The 20,432-nt window shown below is 36.9% G+C and overlaps 2 protein-coding genes across 2 annotated transcripts; both read left to right on the top strand.

Annotated features, from left to right (window-relative positions):
* The first annotated feature begins 387 nt into the window (after nucleotides 1-387).
* LOC110752411 (uncharacterized) lies at nucleotides 388-3,031 on the top strand. The gene is made up of 6 exons (XM_021953060.2): nucleotides 388-1,181; nucleotides 1,398-1,527; nucleotides 1,649-1,815; nucleotides 1,939-2,227; nucleotides 2,320-2,477; nucleotides 2,632-3,031. Exons 1-6 carry the CDS (start codon nucleotides 1,142-1,144, stop codon nucleotides 2,784-2,786), a joined length of 939 nt encoding a protein of 312 aa, XP_021808752.1. The 5' UTR covers nucleotides 388-1,141; the 3' UTR covers nucleotides 2,787-3,031.
* Nucleotides 3,032-4,524: 1,493 nt separating this feature from the next.
* Nucleotides 4,525-16,940, top strand: LOC110751960 (uncharacterized). The gene is made up of 7 exons (XM_088256106.1): nucleotides 4,525-4,552; nucleotides 4,732-4,855; nucleotides 4,959-5,128; nucleotides 5,241-5,586; nucleotides 5,671-5,837; nucleotides 5,927-6,048; nucleotides 16,917-16,940. Exons 1-7 carry the CDS (start codon nucleotides 4,525-4,527, stop codon nucleotides 16,938-16,940), a joined length of 981 nt encoding a protein of 326 aa, XP_088112232.1.
* The last annotated feature ends 3,492 nt before the right edge of the window (nucleotides 16,941-20,432 follow it).

Raw genomic sequence — 20,432 nt, 5'->3', positions numbered from 1 at the left:
TTTTAGATTTTTGCCTATGATTGCAAAGTATTTAAGAAAGCAAGCAAAACTTGTGAGTTTCAAGCATAGTTTTGCAGTATAGTGATTTGGGGCTCGATCACTTTAAGTGGTTTAAAGTGATCTTATAGAGAAGCAAATGGAAGGGAGGTGCTTCACCCCATAATCGCATAAAGTTAAAATCACTTTATTATTGTACCCTCCCTTATGAAATTATTTTGCTTTGTTGGAGCTTGCTTAAGTTTTTTCTCATTCGAAGTCTCAGTTAGTCAATTCCATGTGCATCATAAAATAAACACCTTTTGTTTCTTTTAAATTATTTTTCTAATATAAACTATAAATACCAAAACCCTAAACACAAAGTGATTTACCCTAGACCCAAAGGGAACATTGTAACCACTACTGTAAGGATTCTATTAAGCCTAAAATTCACTGTAAATAGGCCGCTCTAATTTTACCAAAATTTAATTTATTTTTCTAAAGTTGCACTTAAAAGATGAACTTTGAAGTGCAAAATGTGGGTTGTTGCAGGAGGATATTCCAAAGATGAACTTATTTCGTATAATTTGTTAGTAAAACTTAACATGTTCATGTTCTCAAAATTTAACGTGTCCGCAATTCACAACAGTATATTGTGTTATAAACTCAAACTCATACAATAAATGTAATATAATACAAATAAAACATCTTGACATACCTTAAAAAAAATTATATCTAATAACACATCCAATAACAAAACCCCACTCTGCACCCGAGTTTGAATCTTTCTCCCCTTAGAAGAAAAATAACAAAACCCCATAACATGTCACCAAATCAATACATCCAAAAAATAAAAATATATAGACAAAAGATTTTTCAAAAAGAAAAGAAAAACAAATTGATACATATATATATATATACATAACAACCCGATAAGGCTCTAGCTTAGTAAAAGAATCTTTCGTGGATACATGTACATGGGAAAAGATCTTATACTCTCCTAAAAGTAGGCCACTTTCCATGCCTTTCTTTCTTTCTAATCGCTCAAACCTTTTCCTTCACTGACTTAAGAGACTGATCTGGAGGAATTGGTTAGCCTAATTAATCAGATTTTCCATCAATTAATCTGCTGCATCAGCAAGTTTGGTGGTCAAATTTAACTGCCATGGCTACTCTTAATCTTAAGTTTGAGCCAGATTTTGCTGGTACGTAAGACAAACGAGTATATGGAAGCTGGGGGTGCCAAGGCAGCATCAGACCTACAGGAATGACAGAGCAATATACATACATACATATATATATATATATATATATATATATATATATATATATATATATATATTCCACGCATTGTATTTCAATGATCCGAACTGTCTAGTTTTTAGAGGAATATTAATTGATGTTTAATTATTGCATTGCAGGTGTTTCAACACCATTTTCAAATTCACCGCCAACTCATTACATCCTAAAAGTAGAGTCCTTTTCGTCTTTAGAGACGCATTCAGCGGGTAGATTTGAGTCAGGGCAGTTCGATGCTGGAGGATACAAATGGTAAATCGTTTTTCTCATCTACTACTTAATTAGATATACCTTTGTGATTTGATTTGATTAATTTTCAGCACATATATGAATAATATTATTGTTATTATTTTTTCATGTTTGGTCACTGCAGGAAACTGGTGGTGTACCCAAATGGATACAAGCAGAAGAATGTGGACCACATCTCTGTCTACTTAGAAATGGCTGGAGCGGATTCACTTGAGACTGGTTGGGAAGTATTTGTTGATTTTAGGTTGTTTTTACTTGATCAGAATAAGGGAATCTACTTGGTTCTTCAGGGTATGCATACATTATACATCTTCTATCTGTTTGAAAAGAATTCTCAATGCATCCATTCAGCAGATATAGACCAGTTCTTGTGTTGCTTTGCTCATGATGTTTTAGTTTTTTTTCGCTTGTCAGATGCTAATCTAAACAAAATGTGCTTGCACGGGGCGATGTTTGAAGTGGGTTTCGATAGAGTTATCCCTCTGAATGCATTTACTGATTCTTCCAACGGCTATCTGATTAATGATACTTGTGTGTTTGGAGCCGAGGTCTTTGTTTGTAAAGAAAGAAGAGCTGGCAAAGCAGAACGCCTATACACGATCAAAAGTGCTATGTACAAGCATCCTTGGAAGGTTTATATACCTTTAAAGTTCAGACCTGAACTCTTGGAATCAAAGCCATTCTATGCTGGAGGACAGACATGGTAGGTATCTTTGATCATATTAAGCTTTGTTATGAACTTATTGTTTAATTACTGCTGGTTTTAATGTAATTTTATTTGTTGGTGGTTTGCAGGAAGATACGTCTCTATCCCAAGGGATATGGCAAAGGAAAGGATACTCATGTTTCTCTTTACTTAACATTGGCTAATCCAGAACCTGCCTCCAGAATACTTACAGAATTTACTCTGCGCATCGTTAATCAATTGAATGCGAAGCATTTTTGTTGTAAAGGTAAGCATGTGGTCTAACCTAATGCTATGTAATATATATTTCTATGAGGGGTTCTTCTCTGTAATTTTTGCTTCTTTTACTTCCCTCCTTTCAATTTATTTCTGAAACCCTAATTAGCCCTTTTGTTTTAGTTTTAATTTTGGTGTTCTTGCAGGTTGTCGATGGTTCAGTGCCTTGAGTCCCTCTTCCGGTTGCTCTAGGTTGGTTGCATTTGACATTTTGAAACAGTCAGACAAGGGTTTTTTGGTGAAGAGCAATTGCTTAGTGGAGGCAGAGGTCACTGTCCATGGAATTTTTGCAGCATTGTAGTCAGCTAAAGCTTGTCCTAACAGCCACTTGCTGTTGCTGTCAAACAGAAACGTTTCTCCAATTCAATATTGGCAACACAACAACAGGAGATAATGATCCTTATTTGAAGTTGTTTTCTGGTGCTTCTTTAAACAACACACTTTGGTGTTAGTTTCTATTTGCAAATTAGAATTTTATCATTTGTATATCAACATTTTGAGCTTTGCTAAGCAAGTCGGAAGGAGAGTCTCTACTTCACTGCTCTACATGTGGTTTGGCATTTTTCTCCTTGTTTTTTTTTTTTTTCTTTTTTGGTTTTATATACTTAGTTTTGGTGAAACTCTAAATAACAAAACAAGATGAATAATCGTAAACCCAAAAAAACATTGTAGCCACTCACTATGAGGATTCTTTGGGGATGGGGCATTTGAACACATGACCTCATGCACATGAATAACTGTTCTTAACCACTTGAGCCATAAAAACCTAAATTGTTTCTAATAGGCCGCTCTAACTTTACCAGAATGAATGAAAGAATAAAATAATTTCATTTATTTGCTAAACTTTTTCCTCAAACAGAAAAAAGAAAATAAATATTTTGAGTCTTAAACTATACAAATGCCGCTGATCCATGCAGTTAATTTGCATTGATTGTCAAAAAAATTCATGTAAGATATTGCACTTTAAAGAATGAACTCAGAGCAGACATGACCTTAGCTGAGTGTGTTAGAGTGGATTGCTTCCCACTTTGTATCCGAGTTCGAATCCTCATCCGCGCTGTGTAGATTGGTTTAAAATAAATTTTTGCTTGTAAATATAAAAAAAGAATAAACTTTGAAGTGCACCTACGTAATCTGAAAATGTTCATTGTTGCAAGAGGATGCTGCTCTATCCAAAAGGGAAAAGGCATTGCAAACGGTAGTAATCTTATTTCCCAAAATTTAACGTGTCTAAATTCCACAACGAGTTTTCGTATGTTTGTTTTTAGTACAAGAGATAGTCTAAACCAGAGGGGGAAAAAGGTTTATCATACATACACTACTATGGTGCTATGGGATTTTGAATATGAGACCATTGATCTGCAATTCAAAACCCACTAAGCTATTTATGTTGTGTTACATTCATCAATGTGAAATTATTTTTAACTCCAAACCAAATAGTTAACTTATCGCGTCCAAATTTATAAACTCAAACTCATTCAAACTTTTAACAAAATATGAAAAATTTCCCGACAATGTGCAAGGTCAACATTAATAAAACATCTTCAAATACCTTTTGACCAAAAAAAAAATCACTGAAAAATTAACTATAGACAAAATATATTTCAAAAAGAAAAGAAATATGGTATTAGAGTAGAGGATAAACGAGAAGAAGAAGAAGGAACTAGAAAGAATATAAGAAAGCTCTGGAATTTCTTTATTTCTGTAACAAACTCATTAACAGACTAACACATCTGACTATTTACTTGACAGCTCAGCAACTAACTAGCCTAACCATTAGGTGCATTTAACACGTGATCCTCTTGATTATATTCTAACACATTTTATGTCACTGTATTTATTTATTTATTAAGAAACTTGTCATCACCTCTTTAGGATCAGACCCAATAATTTAATGAAATAGTCGCATTAATAAGGGAGTGTCAGATAATATGAGGAATAATCTTTGAATATATAAAATCGTATTCCTATCGGAAAAGAACTCTAATCTCTCCTCCATAACTTTCTTTCTATAGAAGGAAGATCGGTGGTCAATTGCCATGGCTAATCTTGAGTTTGAGCAAGATGGTACGTAAAATATAATTCTTGTTGTCGACCTATGCGCTTGTGTTAAACTTGCATGCAAGGAGGCGGGTAATGCCGTGGCCAATTGGTTTAACCCACATTTGCAAGAAAATTATATATATATATGTATCTTCTAGTGTTGTTGCCATTAATTAATAAAATGTTTAATTGTTGCATTGCAGGGGTTTCATCACCATTTTCATATACACCGCCAACTCACTACACTCTAAAAATAGAGTCATTTTCGTTGCTAAAGAAGCTGAATAGATTTGAGTCGGGGGAGTTTGATGCTGGAGGATACAAATGGTAAATCGTTTTTCTAATCTGCTTGTTATTTTTTACATTTTGGTCATTGACTGGGTCTATATTGAAATGCCCCTATTATTTTTTATGTTTGATATCACTGCAGGAAACTGGTGGTGTACCCAAAGGGATACAAGAAGAAGAATGTGGAAGATCACATCTCTGTCTATCTAGAAATGGCTGGAGCAGAATCACTTGAGACTGGTTGGGAAGTATTTGTTGATTTTAGATTGTTTTTACTTGATCAGAATAAGGGAATCTACTTGGTTCTTCAGGGTATACATATTACATACATACATTATATATTATCTATCTGTTTGAAATTAATTCTCATATATCTTGTGTTGCATGAATTGCTCATGATCTTCTAATTTTGTTTGCTTATCAGATGCTAATCTAAAGAAGATGTGCTTGCACGTGGCGATGCTCGAAGTGGGTTTCGATAGAGTTATCCCTCTGAAACCATTTGCTGATGCTTCCAATGGCTATCTCATTGATGATACTTGTGTGTTTGGAGCCGAGGTCTTTGTTTGTAAGGAAAGAAGAGCGGGCAAGGCAGAGTGCCTACCAAGGATCAACAATGCTGTTATTGTATCAAAAGAAAACAATGATTTTATTCATAAGAAAGAAAACAATGATTTTATGAACAAGTATGTTTGGAAGATTGAGGAATTTTCAAAGTTAAAACCCGAATGCTTGGAATCAAAACCATTCAATGCCGGAGGGCAGACATGGTAGGTATCTCTCTGTGATGATGATTAAGCTCTTGTTGTTTAATTAGTTCTTCTGTTTTAAAGTAATTTGTTGGTTGTTTGCAGGAAGTTAGTCCTCTATCCCAAGGGAATGAACGATGTAAAGGATACTCATGTTTCTCTTTTCTTAAAATTGGCTAATCCAGAAAAGTTATCTACTGCCTCCAAAATACTTGCACAGTTTACTCTTCGCATCGTAGATCAATTAAGCGCCAAGCATTTTTTTCGTCAAGGTAAACGTGTATACCTAATAGTCTGTTTTATTTTCTCTTTCTTCTCAATCCTGATTAGTCTGTTTTATTTTCTTTTTGTGTGCTTGCAGCTAGTCATTGTTTCAGAGCCTCGAGTCCGTCTTGGGGTTGGTCTAATTTCATTATGTTGGGCTTTTTCAAAGAGAGAGACAAGGGTTATTTGGTGATGAATACTTGCGTAGTCGAGGCAGAGGTCACTGTCCGCCCATAACGAACACATATCATGCTATGTGGTGTTACCATCAAACCAAAACGTTTCTTCCATTCATTATTGGCAACACAACATGATATAATGATTCTTATTTGAAATTGTTTTTCTGGTGCTTCTTTAAACAAGAGACTTTTGGTGATTCATGCGTGCGGTTGAATTAAATGTTGTAAAGTTTTCTACTTGCAAATTAGAAGCTGGATTGTAAAAATAATGAAAACCTATGTTTGGTGTTGTGTTGGACTAAAAAATAATTCTTATAATATTTAAATTTAATTAGGGATTTTGACCTAAAAAATACTGATATTTAATTAGGGATATTTAATTGGGGATGATGTGTGAAAATAATAATAACAAAATCTTTAAAAATGTTATAAAATTAAAAAAAAGAGTGATTTTATTGGCACTCCATTATTTGCTCTTTGCATCCCATACTAATTTTAAACATGAATAACCTATTTTACCATTGTACATAATTACCGTTAAGGACAAAAAATATTTAAAATAAAAATTAAATTTGTTCCATACACCCTATATATGTTCATACAACCCTAGTTAGATTTTTTTTCAAACCATCATGAGGTTTATACGCTTATGCTATTACAAACATGGGGTCTGCGTTGCTTGGTATTGATCTGGGTGTTATGGAACCAAATTATTCAGTTTCGATTGCTTGTGCTACTTCAAATTACTATTTCTATGCTGCTGCAAATCACATTTGTCGAGGTGAGGCTGATTTGATGACTACTGGCGGAATCGAAGCTGCCTTAATTCTTGTTGGCAATGAGAATTTGCTTGAATGAATAATTAAAGGGTATTTTAGGAATAATGGTGGGTGGAAAAATAAGACTGTGCTTTTTTTTCGAATTTACATGGTGGGTGGGGAAATATGATAAGAGGGTGGAAATAGCAGCACTCTATCTTTTTTGGTCATTTTATATTAGAGTAAATTAGTCATTTTATATTAGAGTGCTGGTAAACGAACCCTAAAATTAACTGAGTACACCCTACTACAAAAGTATTTATTGAATTACTGATTTACTCTAATATAAAATGACCAAAAAGGATATATGGAATTGTGAAACAAATATAATTTTAATAAGTACACCCTACCAACCATATTCAACCCTAATCAAGAGATTGCTTGGTGTCCATCCTTGTGATCCGCGAGTCAGAATGGCTTCTTGGGGTTCCTTCTTCTTTCTTGTGCTGCTGATTCCGCTTCTGATACGAAGTTCCTTATGCTCTAGCACAGCTTGGAGCAGATGAAGCTTTCCTTCTTTCTTCTCAGAACTATTTCTTGGCAACTTGGATTGGACAACTTAAAAAGTAACCTTCTATTCGGTGACACATCTACTCGACATTGGACAACTTTTGGAAGGGTGCTTTTGACTTGGCTGTTGTCAATGTCGACTAGTTCTGCATATTGATTTGACAGCTTAAAAAGTAGCCTTGCTGTTTCTTGATGTGAGTAAATAACATGAATGTTTCAATCTGTTCTGTACACTTTAGAATCCAATTAGTCTTTAATTTTGCATATAAGCTTGTATACATGGTGTAATTTTATTTTAGTTTATTGTTTCATGACAGAACTTCATATAAATTAGTTCATTGATTATTAAATTCTATTTCCTCCTCATATGGTGAAATTTTCTCTTCCACTGTGGCCTGAGGCATAGCTCAGGAATTATTGCCCTTATTGGTCTTTCCACTGTAAAGTAATGCGCCATTTGAATTGCTTATTTATTTATTTATTTTTGTATTTGGATTCCTATCCTAAGGAGTTTCAAAGCCTCTTTTGTAATTTTGAAATTATGCAGATTTGCAAATTGGGTTACATTTAAAATTTTGGAATGGATGCTTCATACATTTCGAGGGAGTCATCAAAAGAGGTATTAACTTCGATTTTTTTTTTTTGGTTTAGGCTACCGAACAATGACGAATATGAGGGTTTTTTTTTTTACAGCATCCAGAAGATGCATCTAAGTAAGACACCGACATCAATAAACAATGTGTTTTAGACTATAGAAACGAATTGATCACAAACGAGGTAAATTAATGAATATATATATATATATATATATATATATATATTAATTAGTGATTTTACAGATATTTGTTAGTTGTGATGCATTAATAAGATGAACTCATGAACAAGGGAAAAGGAATGGCTTTGTGATTGTCATTAAAAGGTCTGATATTGGAGGAGCTGGTAAATTCAAGACCAGTCGGATTCTATTTTGTTGTGAGAGGGGTGGTCAATTTAGGAATAAAAAAGTTGTGGAATCAGATAGCAAGACAATACATAAGCTTGATCAAAGTTCAAACCCTCTGAAGAAAAATAGTGTGAAGTCTACTAGTACGAAGAAGTGTGGTTAGCCCTTTTCATTGAAGGGTGTGAACTAAGGTCTTGGAGATGCATGGCAACTTGAGGTTGTATGTGGAGTTCATAACCATCCTGCAGCACTAAATATGGAAGGGCATTCATATGCAGGGAGATTAACTGTGGAAGAGAATTTACTAGTGGTTGACATGTCTAAGAGTTTGGCTAGGCCAAAGGATATATTATATACTCTTAAACGTAAAGATGGGTTGAATGTGACCACAATGAAGACAATCTACAATGCTAGACAAAAAAGCAGGGTGATTGAGAAAGCAGGTACGTCAGAGATGCAGGTATTGCTACGAAATTTGTTTGCCCATGAGTATGTAGAGTGGCATAGAAGCTATGGTACTGCTAATATTGTAAGTGATTTGTTTTATGCTCACTCTACAAGTATTAAGCTACTGCGCGCATTTCCTCATATTTTGATCATGAATTGCACATACAAGACAAACAGGTTTCGCTATCCACTTTTGGAGATTGTGGGGATGACGTCTACACATCTTACATTCTCAATTGCATTTGTTAATCTTAGTGTTGAGAAAGAAGACAACTACAGATGGGCATTGGCTAGATTGAGGAGTGTTATGGATGATAATTCAATTCCTAGTGTTATTGTCACAAATAGAGAGTTAGCTATCATGAATGCACTCCATGAAGTCTTTCCTGGTGTTTGACATTTATTATGTACATGACATATTAATAAGGGAGTCTTAGCAAAGTGCAAAAATGTATTTGAAGACAAAGCTAGTTCAGACAAATTTTTAATTTCACGGAATATGCTTGTTTCATCAAATACATAAGCCGAATATGAAAGACATCTACTGGCCTTGCAAACCAACTTCAAAGATCACAATTTTGTGGTCAACTATGTGAAGGAGACATGGTTGATTCCTTATAAAGAAAGATTTGTTGCTGCTTGGACGAACACATTATGCATTTTGGGAATACAACATAAAATAGGTATTTATTATTGATTTTCAGTTAATATTTATATAGCATACATTATAAATTACTTCACATGAAACATGTTGCTACAATATACAGGGCGGAGACTGCACATGGAAAGCTGAAGAAACAACTTGGTAATAGCATGTGTACATTTGGAACATCATGGGACAAAAATCATCCTTTAATAGAATTGCAACACACTGAGATAAAGGCATCATTATTTGAGAAAAGAGTCTGTCATTTGTGCAACATGACTGCAGGAAAGAAGACTTCAAGGAGTTGATTGGTTTTGTATCTATTTCTGCGTTGGATACTATTATAGTTGAGCTGAAGCGGTTAGATTATGTTGGGGTTGATTCGATATCATGTGGTTGCATGATAAAACACACACACTGATTGCCATGTGTACATGAGATGCAAGAGTTCAAACGGACTCATAGGCCCATTCCACTTGATTGTATTCATCCTCGTTGGAGAAAGTTAGATTTGTTGGAGCCCCGACCTACTGCTACATCGAACAATCCTCTAGAAAATGCACAATTAGAATTATTGTGAAGTGGTTTCAAAGTTGTAGTTCTGAGACAAAGAGACATGTTAGTATGAAGTTACAAGAGATTATGAATCCAGCATCTACCACGCTTACACAACCCCAGGTGAAGATTAAAACAAAAGGTCGCCCAAAAGTTGACACATCTACTTGACGTTTGCCTTCTGCTTTTGAGGTTTTCATATTTGGTCAAGATAGTGCACACTCGACTGACAATGTTGTTACAAGACTGCCACTTAAGAAGTCAAAGACCATACCCCAAAAGCGATCAGTATGCAATAGTCAGACACAACCATTGCCATATGTGAATCCAAAGAAGCCGCCTTCGAAGCTACATGTAAGTAGTTACAATATTAAATTTGTATACTGTCGTTTATATTGTAATTTGGGCTTATGCAATTGTAATATGCAGGTTTATAGGCCTAAACCCATTGTAGATGACTCTTGCTTAAGACCAGAGTTTAACAAGTGGTTTCCTAAACATATGTTGATACATATTAGAGGGGCACAAGATGTTAAGAGTGATGGTAATTGTGGTTTTAGAGTTGTTGGCGCTAAATCTGAACAGATAGAGATGAGTGCAACTTACAAGTGGGATGGACGATCGAGAGATCGATTGGATGTTGGATGCCGATTCTTCCTGTCCTTGGATGCCGATCCTGAATAGAAGATAAGCGAAGCTCGTGAGGTCTATGGAACCGGTGTGGAACCAGCCTAAGACCCTCCGATGCTCAAGTAAGATTGTTTTTAAGAGCTCTTGCTGTTGACCATATAGAAGTATAAAAGTCAAGCTGAAAAGTCTTACCCCTGTATTGTAGTGGAAGGGGCCTATTTATAGAGGGCATCTTGTGTGCTCTTAGTACTCATTTTCGATGTGGGACTCGTGGGAGGGCCCTATGAGGTTGACACGAGTCCTTAGATATTTTGGGCGGATACTTCGAGGCTGATTCTCTACAATCGGTAGGGGATGCCGATTGTAGACGAGTTGGGCTCGTAATGGCTGTTCGCAGCTTTGAGACAATGCCATCGGTGGCCGATGCCGATTGTCCGAGGCCTTGGGTACTTGGGCGAGTTTATAAGATCCACGTGTCGTTGTACGAGTGGAGGGTCAGATATGGTACAAACAGTAGTCCCCCAAGTTGCCGATTGAGAAGCTTCTCGGTTGGGGACTTGAATGTGTATTCGGCATTCTGACCCGGACACAATGGTCCCATAGTTGCCGATGGTGGTATGTAGTCCCCCAAGTGCCCAAGGTAGTGAGCTTGGATAAGAGACGGCATGATGTGCCGATGGCCGAAGGCTGAAGCTGATGGCTGAAGCTGATGGCCGAAGCTGATGGCCGAAGGCTGAAGCTGATGGCCGAAGCCTGATGGCCGAAGCTGATGGCCGAAGGCTTATGGCCGAAGCTGATGGCCGAAGCTGATGGCTTTGAGAAAAGGCGCTGGAGAAGTGTCTCCTAGAAGGTGCCGTTCGGCATGGCTGAAGCTAATGGCCGAAGGCTGATGGCCGAAGGCTGAAGCTGATGGCCGAAGGCTGATGGCCGAAGGCTGAAGCTGATGGCCGAAGCTGATGGCCGAAGGCTGATGGCCGAAGGCTGAAGCTGATGGCCGAAGCTGATGGCCGAAGCCGATGGCCGAAGCCTGATGGCCGAAGCTGATGACCGAAGGCTTATGGCCGAAGCTGATGGCCGAAGCTGATGGCTTTGAGAAAAGGCGCTGGAGAAGTGTCTCCTAGAAGGTGCCGTTCGGCATGGCTGAAGCTAATGGCCGAAGGCTGATGGCCGAAGCTGATGGCCGAATCTGATGGCCGAAGGCTGAAGCTGATGGCTGAAGCTGATGGCCGAAGGCTGAAGCTGATGGCCGAAGCTGATGGCCGAAGCCGATGGCCGAAGCCTGATGGCCGAAGCTGATGGCCGAAGGCTGATGGCCGAAGCTGATGGCTTTGAGAAAAGGCGCTGGAGAAGTGTCTCCTAGAAGGTGCCGTTCGGCATGGCTGAAGCTGATGGCGGAAGCCGATGGCCGAAGCCTGAAGCTGATGGCTGAAGCTGATGGCCGAAGGCTGAAGCTGATGGCCGAAGCTGATGGCCGAAGGCTGAAGCTGATGGCCGAAGCTGATGGCCGAAGGCTGAAGCTGATGGCCGAAGGCTGAAGCTGATGGCCGAAGCTGATGGCCGAAGCTGATGGCCGAAGCCGATGGCCGAAGCCTGATGGCCGAAGCTGATGGCCGAAGGCTTATGGCCGAAGCTGATGGCCGAAGCTGATGGCTTTGAGAAAATGCGTTGGAGAAGTGTCTCCTAGAAGGTGCCGTTCGGCATGGCTGAAGCTAATGGCCGAAGGCTGATGCCGAATCATTGGGGGGATGTGAAGACATCGCACGCACCGAATGATGATGGGTGCCGAAGGCCAAAGGCAGATGCCGAATCATTGGGGGGATGTGAAGACATCGCACGCGCCGAATGATGATGGGTGCCGAAGGCCAAAGGCAGATGCCGAATCATTGGGGGGATGTGAAGACATCGCACGCGCCGAATAATGATGCGTGCCGAAGGCCGATGGCAGATGCCGAATCATTGGGGGGATGTGAAGACATCGCACGCGCCGAATGATGATGGGTGCCGAAGGCCAAAGACAGATGCCGAATCATTGGGGGGATGTGAAGACATCGCACGCGCTGAATGATGATGGGTGCCGAAGGCCAAAGGCAGATGCCGAATCATTGGGGGGATGTGAAGACATCGCACGCGCCGAATAATGATGGGTGCCGAAGGCCGATGGCAGATGCCGAATCATTGGGGGGATGTGAAGACATCGCACGCGCCGAATGATGATGGGTGCCGAAGGCCAAAGGCAGATTGTAGGAGGTGCCGAGGGCATGGCTCAAAAGGGTGCCGAGAGCACTCGTGAAGGAGAACGACATAGCGTTTTGTGTTGTTTCCCACAGACGGCGCCAATCTGTTGGCGCTAAATCTGAACAGATAGAGATGAGTGCAACTTACAAGTGGGATGGACGATCGAGAGATCGATTGAATGTTGGATGCCGATTCTTCCTGTCCTTGGATGCCGATCCTGAATAGAAGATAAGCGAAGCTCGTGAGGTCTATGGAACCGGTGTGGAACCAGCCTAAGACCCTCCGATGCTCAAGTAAGATTGTTTTTAAGAGCTCTTGCTGTTGACCATATAGAAGTATAAAAGTCAAGCTGAAAAGTCTTACCCCTGTATTGTAGTGGAAGGGGCCTATTTATAGAGGGCATCTTGTGTGCTCTTAGTACTCATTTTCGATGTGGGACTCGTGGGAGGGCCCTATGAGGTTGACACGAGTCCTTAGATATTTTGGGCGGATACTTCGAGGCTGATTCTCTACAATCGGTAGGGGATGCCGATTGTAGACGAGTTGGGCTCGTAATGGCTGTTCGCAGCTTTGAGACAATGCCATCGGTGGCCGATGCCGATTGTCCGAGGCCTTGGGTACTTGGGCGAGTTTATAAGATCCACGTGTCGTTGTACGAGTGGAGGGTCAGATATGGTACAAACAGGAGTCATTGGATCATTGATGGAGTTTGGTGACAATGCTTGGCGCAAAGTATGCAGAGACTTGTTGAAGGAGTTGAGGAAAGAATATGTCATATTAAATGGTAAGGAACGGGTACAACATATTGAGTATATGTTGGACTATTTTGAGGACTTCCCACTTCAAGATAGGTGGATGACTATACTAGATATGGGACACCTCATTGCATCTTGTTATAATGTAATCCTCATGACTTGGTCAGTGCATCAGTCACGTACATTTTTTTTCATATGAGACTGCTCCATTGGATTCTATCTATCGCCGTGAGATTTCTATTGAATTTGTTAACCACAACCACTGGATTAAGGTAAAACAATTAAGATGTTTATGCATATATATGTTTGCTTATTATTCTTTTCACATAACTTGATTTTTTAATTTTTAATTTTTAATTTTACATGTTTATTTGGAAGGTCAACACCCTATGCCACCAGTTGATGAGCGTTGGTTAAGATGTGCAACCATAACTGCATCAGATTGGCTTATGCCATATCAGGATCGTATATGTCAGTTTAGATATGAAGCTAGTGTAGCGGACCCTTATGATAATGACCCTATATTTATTGAGTAGTTTTGTGAAGCATCATATTGGTGACATGAATTATTATTTTCATTTTCATTATACCAATGGCAGTTCTTGTTTGGTAACATAAGTATAATAATTATGATGGCTTTTTGCTCATTTGGCTTCTTCCAGCACAAAAAATGTTATGAGATAATTTGTGCTTAATTTCCCATTTGTCCTTTTGTGTTTTTAACGAAAGAGGTGGTGATTGCAAGAACTTGGAATTGCAAAAGAAGTGTCAATAGTCTTAGTAGAAGCATAAATCCATATGAAAAGTCAAAGATTTATAAACACTATTAAAAAAGTCAAGTTGAAAATCAACTATAAAGTAATGCTACACGTATTAGGGTGTATCATGGGTATTTTTGGTAGTTCCATAGGGTGTACTCAGTTAATTTTAGGGTTCGTTTAGCAGCACTCTTTAGTAATAGGGTATATACTTAGTTAATTTTAGAGTTCGTTTTTACATCTTAGAGCCCCTCCAGCCATGCACCAAAACCGGGCAAAAGGCCCCTCGGGCTAGCCCATTGCAGCTCCAGCGGAAGAAAAGAAGCCCGGGCAAGTGGTGGGTCCTACGTACCTGGGCAAGCCCACGGGCAGATCTTGCCTGGGCTGAAGCCCGAAGGCGCTGACGTCAGCCGTGACGTCACGCTGACGTCAGCGGGCGCAAATCAAATTTTTTTTACCGTTGGCGCGTGAATTTCACGCGCCAACAGTAAAAAAAAATTGATTTGCGCCCGCTGACGTCAGCGTGACGTCAGCGCCTGCCAGCCCCAACGGGCAGAAGCCACGTGGCGATCCCCCAGCTCTCCGATCCAGTTTTTTTGCAGAAATCCGACGATCCTCGTTTTTTCTACCAAAAAATTGTAAAAAATTCGAAATAAATTCATAAAAAAATTTAAAAAATATCAAAAAATTCTAGATTTTTTCCCTATAAATACCTATCAATTTTATTCACCTTCCACACCAAATTTTCATACCAACTCTTCTCCTTCCAATATTTTTTACTTTCCACTCGCATTTTTCTATTACAAAATTCCATTTGTGGAAAAATATAAATGGCCTCTTCCATCGAAGCTGGAGGCTCGTGGACAAACTTTCGAAGAGGTCAAAATCTTGGCGACGAGGTAAAATTTATATATATATATATATATATATATATATATATTTCTTTCTTTCTTTCTTTCTTGCATTTCTAATTTCATTTTTTAAATAGATTATTCAAGGCAAAACAAAAAAGAGGAAAACCATTACACATGGCTCCTCAAGTGAGCAATGCCCGCAATCGGTTCCAGTGGTGCGTTCCGTGTCGGAAATAATGGCACTATTACGTCCTCTGAAGAAAAATACTCCCCCACGTCGTGATCCGGTGGAACCGCCTCCGCCAATGATTGATTCGTCATTGTACTCAATTATGTCGGACTATGAAGACCGGGAGTATTTCAATTGTATGATGAGTGAGTAGGTATTTCAATTGTATGGTGAGATGTGAATTTTATAATAAAAATGAACACGTGGCAACCAAAAATTTTATCCGAAAATCTTATCCGAAATTTTTTTCCGAAAATGTTATCTCAAATTTCAGGTGAGAATTTTATAATAAATAGTGACACATGACAACCGAAAATATTATCTAAAAAGGTTATAATTAATGGTTTAAAGTATAAAAAAATAAAAAATAAAGTATAATGAATAGTATTTGCCCTTGCCCTAGCCTTCCAAGGGTGGAGCCAACTAAGGCAAGGCTGCCACTATTCACATGAATAGTGGCAGCCCTTGCCTTGCCTTAGCCTTGCCTTTGCCTTTATGGGTGGACTTGCTCTTACATTGCCAATAAGCTCTTTTTTATTTGAGAGTTTCACATATAAGCCCATAAAAAGGACCTAAACTATGCAAAAATCATACAATACTCAAATTATAGGAAAAGCCCAATCTTGTCACCTTTACGATGGGTCAAACCCCATAAGGCCCAATCTATTTAATTTAATTAAATGTAATTTAATTCAATTAAGGAGTCGTATTGGTAAAGGAGTGTCAGATATGTAAAAATTCTATCGGAAAAGAACTCCTCTCCCCCAAGAAAGAAGGTTTCAGCGATTAGACCCACTTCTATAACTTTCTTTCCAATCGTCGCTGAAGCCTTTTTCTTGATCAAATTTCTGGCACCAACCTGTATCTATAGAAGGAAGTTTGGTGGTCAATTTAATTGGCATGGCTAGTCTTGAGTTTGACCAAGATGGTACGTAACATCTACTTATTTTTGTCTCTATCTATGTATGAGCTTGTGTTGAACTTGTGTTGAAGAAACTACTCAAGCCTTAAAAGGAAGTTCCATTTTATTTTGCTTTTAAAAATATTAATGAGAGTCTAGTTTACGTTAAATTAATTTAACTTATGGAAAGAGAAATTCAAACTTGGGTGCAAGGGGGTGGGCAATGCTAACTTAACCCACATTTGCAAAAAAAAAAAAGGACCGGTTGATATCAATCAATGTGCATACATGCATGTATTTATATACGTACATATATATATATACCTTCCATTAATTAATAAAATGTTTAATTGTTGCGTTGCAAAGGTTTCAAGACCATTTTCAGATTCACCGCCAACTCCTTACACTCTAAAAATAGAGTCGTTTTCGTTGCTAAAGAAGCATTCGGCGGATAGATTTGAGTCAGGGGAGTTTGATGCTGGAGGATACAAATGGTAAATCATCGTTTTTTCTAATCTGCTAGTAAATCATCGTTGTTTCAGTGCCTCGGGTCCGGCGTCTTGGGGTTGGCCTGATTTCATTACATTGGGCAAATTCAAACAGTTAGACAAGGGTTATTTGGTGAAGGTCACTGTCCATGGAATTTGCTAAGCATTATAGCCAGCTAAAGCTTGTCGTGAAAATATTCATGACACCTCCTGTCACCCGGTGTTACTGTCAAACAGAAACATTTCTCCAAAAATCATTGCTATTCAATATTGGCAACACAACATGATATAACGATCCTCATTTGAAAAAAAAATTCTAGTGAGCGGTTGAATTATTATTTTTTAATTCTTAATTTTTAGTTTCTACTTGCAAATGAGAATTTTATCATTTTTATGCTTTCTTTTTTAGCTTTGCTAAGTGAGTCGAAAGGAGAGTCGCTACTTCACTCCTTAACAAGTGGTTTATGTTTTCCATGAAGTTAGGACCCATCTGGTAACATTTCTTGAACAAATTTCCGAAAAATGTTTTCGTAAAATAAAAACCAAAAAATGAATTTGTAATTTAAGATCCAAGTTAAGTTTTAGAGAATAAAAACAGTATACACGTTTTTGATATTCTAGATATGAAAAAAGAATGATGAAAACATTGACAAAATCACAAATGATATATATGCAAACAAAAAATAACACGTCCCTGCTGCGATACCAATTTCTAAAAATAACAAAATGATTTAAAATAACAGAAAAAAAAAAAATCACAAAACTCATATTTTCTTGCCTTGCACCAAAACTATTTCCTTTTTGTTGGGAAGAAAAGCCCACATTTGCCCTATTCAAAATTAAAATTTCAACAGAATTTATTCATCTTCCAATAATTAATAATAAATATAGTAAATTGAGCTTAGACCCATAAAATTCATTTTAAATCACCTACAATCCTTCCCTTTATTTTTCTATTTAAAATACCCAATTTTTTCAAATAATACCTAATGACTAGGATCCAACTAAGCAAGTTACCTAATATAACTTAAAATATGATTTATTGTATTTTTCAGATTCCAAAACTACTCCTATTTATAAGTTAATGTGTTATGGGTTGGTGTAACTAATGACACACGTTGAATTTGGAAATATCTTCAAATTGTTGTAATGGATGTAGGACTTAATTTAGAAGCTTATTTGAAATTGAATATTAAATTCAACATTAACATATTAGTAATCTATAGGTGATTAACGTTTTGGTTTATTTAATAAAAAAATTATGTTGTTTTCCTTTTATGAATTATACGACTAGTTATCTATTTTATTATAGTTTTATGAATAATATTGTACTAATTATGTTGAAAAATAATTTGATAATATTTTTATTGTTTTTTTTATGAAAACATTTTTTTAAATGAACTTATTTTTTCTCTACAAATAATGCACCTATTTTTTTTTCTCTAATAATGTACCTAGTAAAACAATTTACCTAGGATAATGAACCTATTTTTTTGCTAAATTTTGCATCTTTTTTTTTTCTCTAAAGAATGTACCTATTACTTGTTTTATGAAAAATAATTTGATAATCTATTTATTTTTTGTTTTATGAATTTTTTTTAAATGAATCTATTTTTTTTCTCTAAATAATGTACCCATTTTTAATTTATAAAAAATGTACATAAATTTCAATTATACAACGTACGTATTTTCTATAAATTATTGTGTACCTATTTTTAATTTATGAAAAATGTACTGAAATTTCAATTACAAAGTAATTGACCTAGTTTTTTTTTTGGGGGTAAATAATATACCTATATTTTTATACGTATATATTTATATTTATATTTTTCATATAAACATTATTGGATATGTAATTTACTCTTTTTTTTTCATTTGCAATTTAGGGGGCGATATGTTAAGGGAATGGCAACCAAAAGAAATGGGGTGATTGATATGCTATTAATAGGGAGTTTTAATTACAATTATGGCAGTTAATGAAATGCTTGGAATAAATTATAAATAAAATATGAAGTCTGATGGCAACGATGTAAAAACATAGGAATACTATGACCTCTTATATCCTAGTGGTCATTTAAGTTTGAAATTGGGTTTTACACATAGATTTATAGAATGATAGGTATATGTCTAGGAAATAGAAATTGTAGGGACCTATATTGGACAAGCCCTAATAAATAATAAAAAAGTCCCAGCTTTTTTCCAAATCTTTGGTGCCTCTCCAATGAAACCTTCTGGTATATTTTTGAGCAAGGATTGTGTGGTCTCTACGGAGGTTGAAGAGAGAATTTTCATAGAAGTAAAATCAGAGCAAACTAATAGAGAGAGAGAGAGAGAGAGAGAGAGAGAGAGAGAGAGAGTCTCAGATATTATCATTTAATTTCAGTTAATTAAGGAGTCTCAGATATTATCATACGAGGAATCTTGAATATGTTTGTGTATATGTAAACTTCCTATCGGAAAACATGTCTACTTGCTAAAATATGAATATGGTTTTGAATATGTTAGGTTCTTGTATTCTTCTCCATAAGGAGGTATATATAAGAGTTTACATGAGTGCTTTACAAGGAATTAGATCCAGTAAAGGATTAGGAAAGTATCTCCTAATTATACAATGATTTGACAACTATATCAAATAGGAAAGTAAATCCCTTAATTAATTAAGGAAATAAATCTCCTTGATTAATTAGGAGACTCACTTCAACACTACTCCTCCAATATAATATAACTTTAAGGCCACCCTCCATCACTTCTTTCTAGGGGTGGCATTTTATACTGAAAAACCGAAAAACCGCAAAAACCAACCGATAATTTACCGCAATGAAACCGCAATCGCGGTAAACCGAACCGCATTTGCGGTATTTAGAACCGAACCGCATTTGTGGTTGCGGTTGCGGTATTTGATTTTCAAAACTTGCGGTTACCGCAAACCGCAAATATATTTTAAATAATATTGTCTATATTATATTATATGTAAAATATATTTCATACAATATTTTCTATTCACACCCATTATTTATGCTCATGTTATTTATGCTTCTTTTTATAATAAAATGTACTAAACTTATGTTATTTTATTTGTAGATAGCATTGGTGCTCAAACAATACAGCGGGGTTCTTCAAATCCACTCACCACCACCAACACTTTAGTTTGTAACTTTAGTTTGTAACATTGGTGCATTGCATTTTCCTTTTAGTTTGTAACTTTAATTAACTTTGAATTGGATTTTCTTTTGGGTTTTAACTTTAATTCATTTTGCATTGCATTTTCCTTTTGGTTTGTAACTTTAAAGAATTTGGAATTGGAATGCTTGAGAAGTTTAACTTTAATTGGAATGCTTGGAATTGAACTTTAATTTTCTTTAGGTTGTGAATGCTTGAGAAGTTGAGAAGATTGTGAATTTATATATGCTTGAGAAGTTGGATTTTTATGACACAAAAAGAACTTGCGGTTTTAAACCGCAAAATGCGGTCGGTTTGCGGTTTCAAAAATCACCTTACCGCAAATAGTCGGTCGGTTTGCGGTTTGGACAAAAATTCGCGGTTACCGAACCGCAACCACCCCTACTTCTTTCTAATCATCGCTGAAACCCTTTTCTTCACCGACTCAACTCAGGAGGAACTGGTCGATGACGCACCCTTTATCAAAATTTTGGCA

This window comes from Prunus avium, chromosome 1 (assembly GCF_965620075.1).
Source record: "Prunus avium chromosome 1, drPruAviu1.hap1.1, whole genome shotgun sequence".
Taxonomy (NCBI): domain Eukaryota; kingdom Viridiplantae; phylum Streptophyta; class Magnoliopsida; order Rosales; family Rosaceae; genus Prunus; species Prunus avium.
Note: the sequence above shows the minus strand (reverse complement) of the source record. Positions and strands in the feature narration are given on the sequence as shown.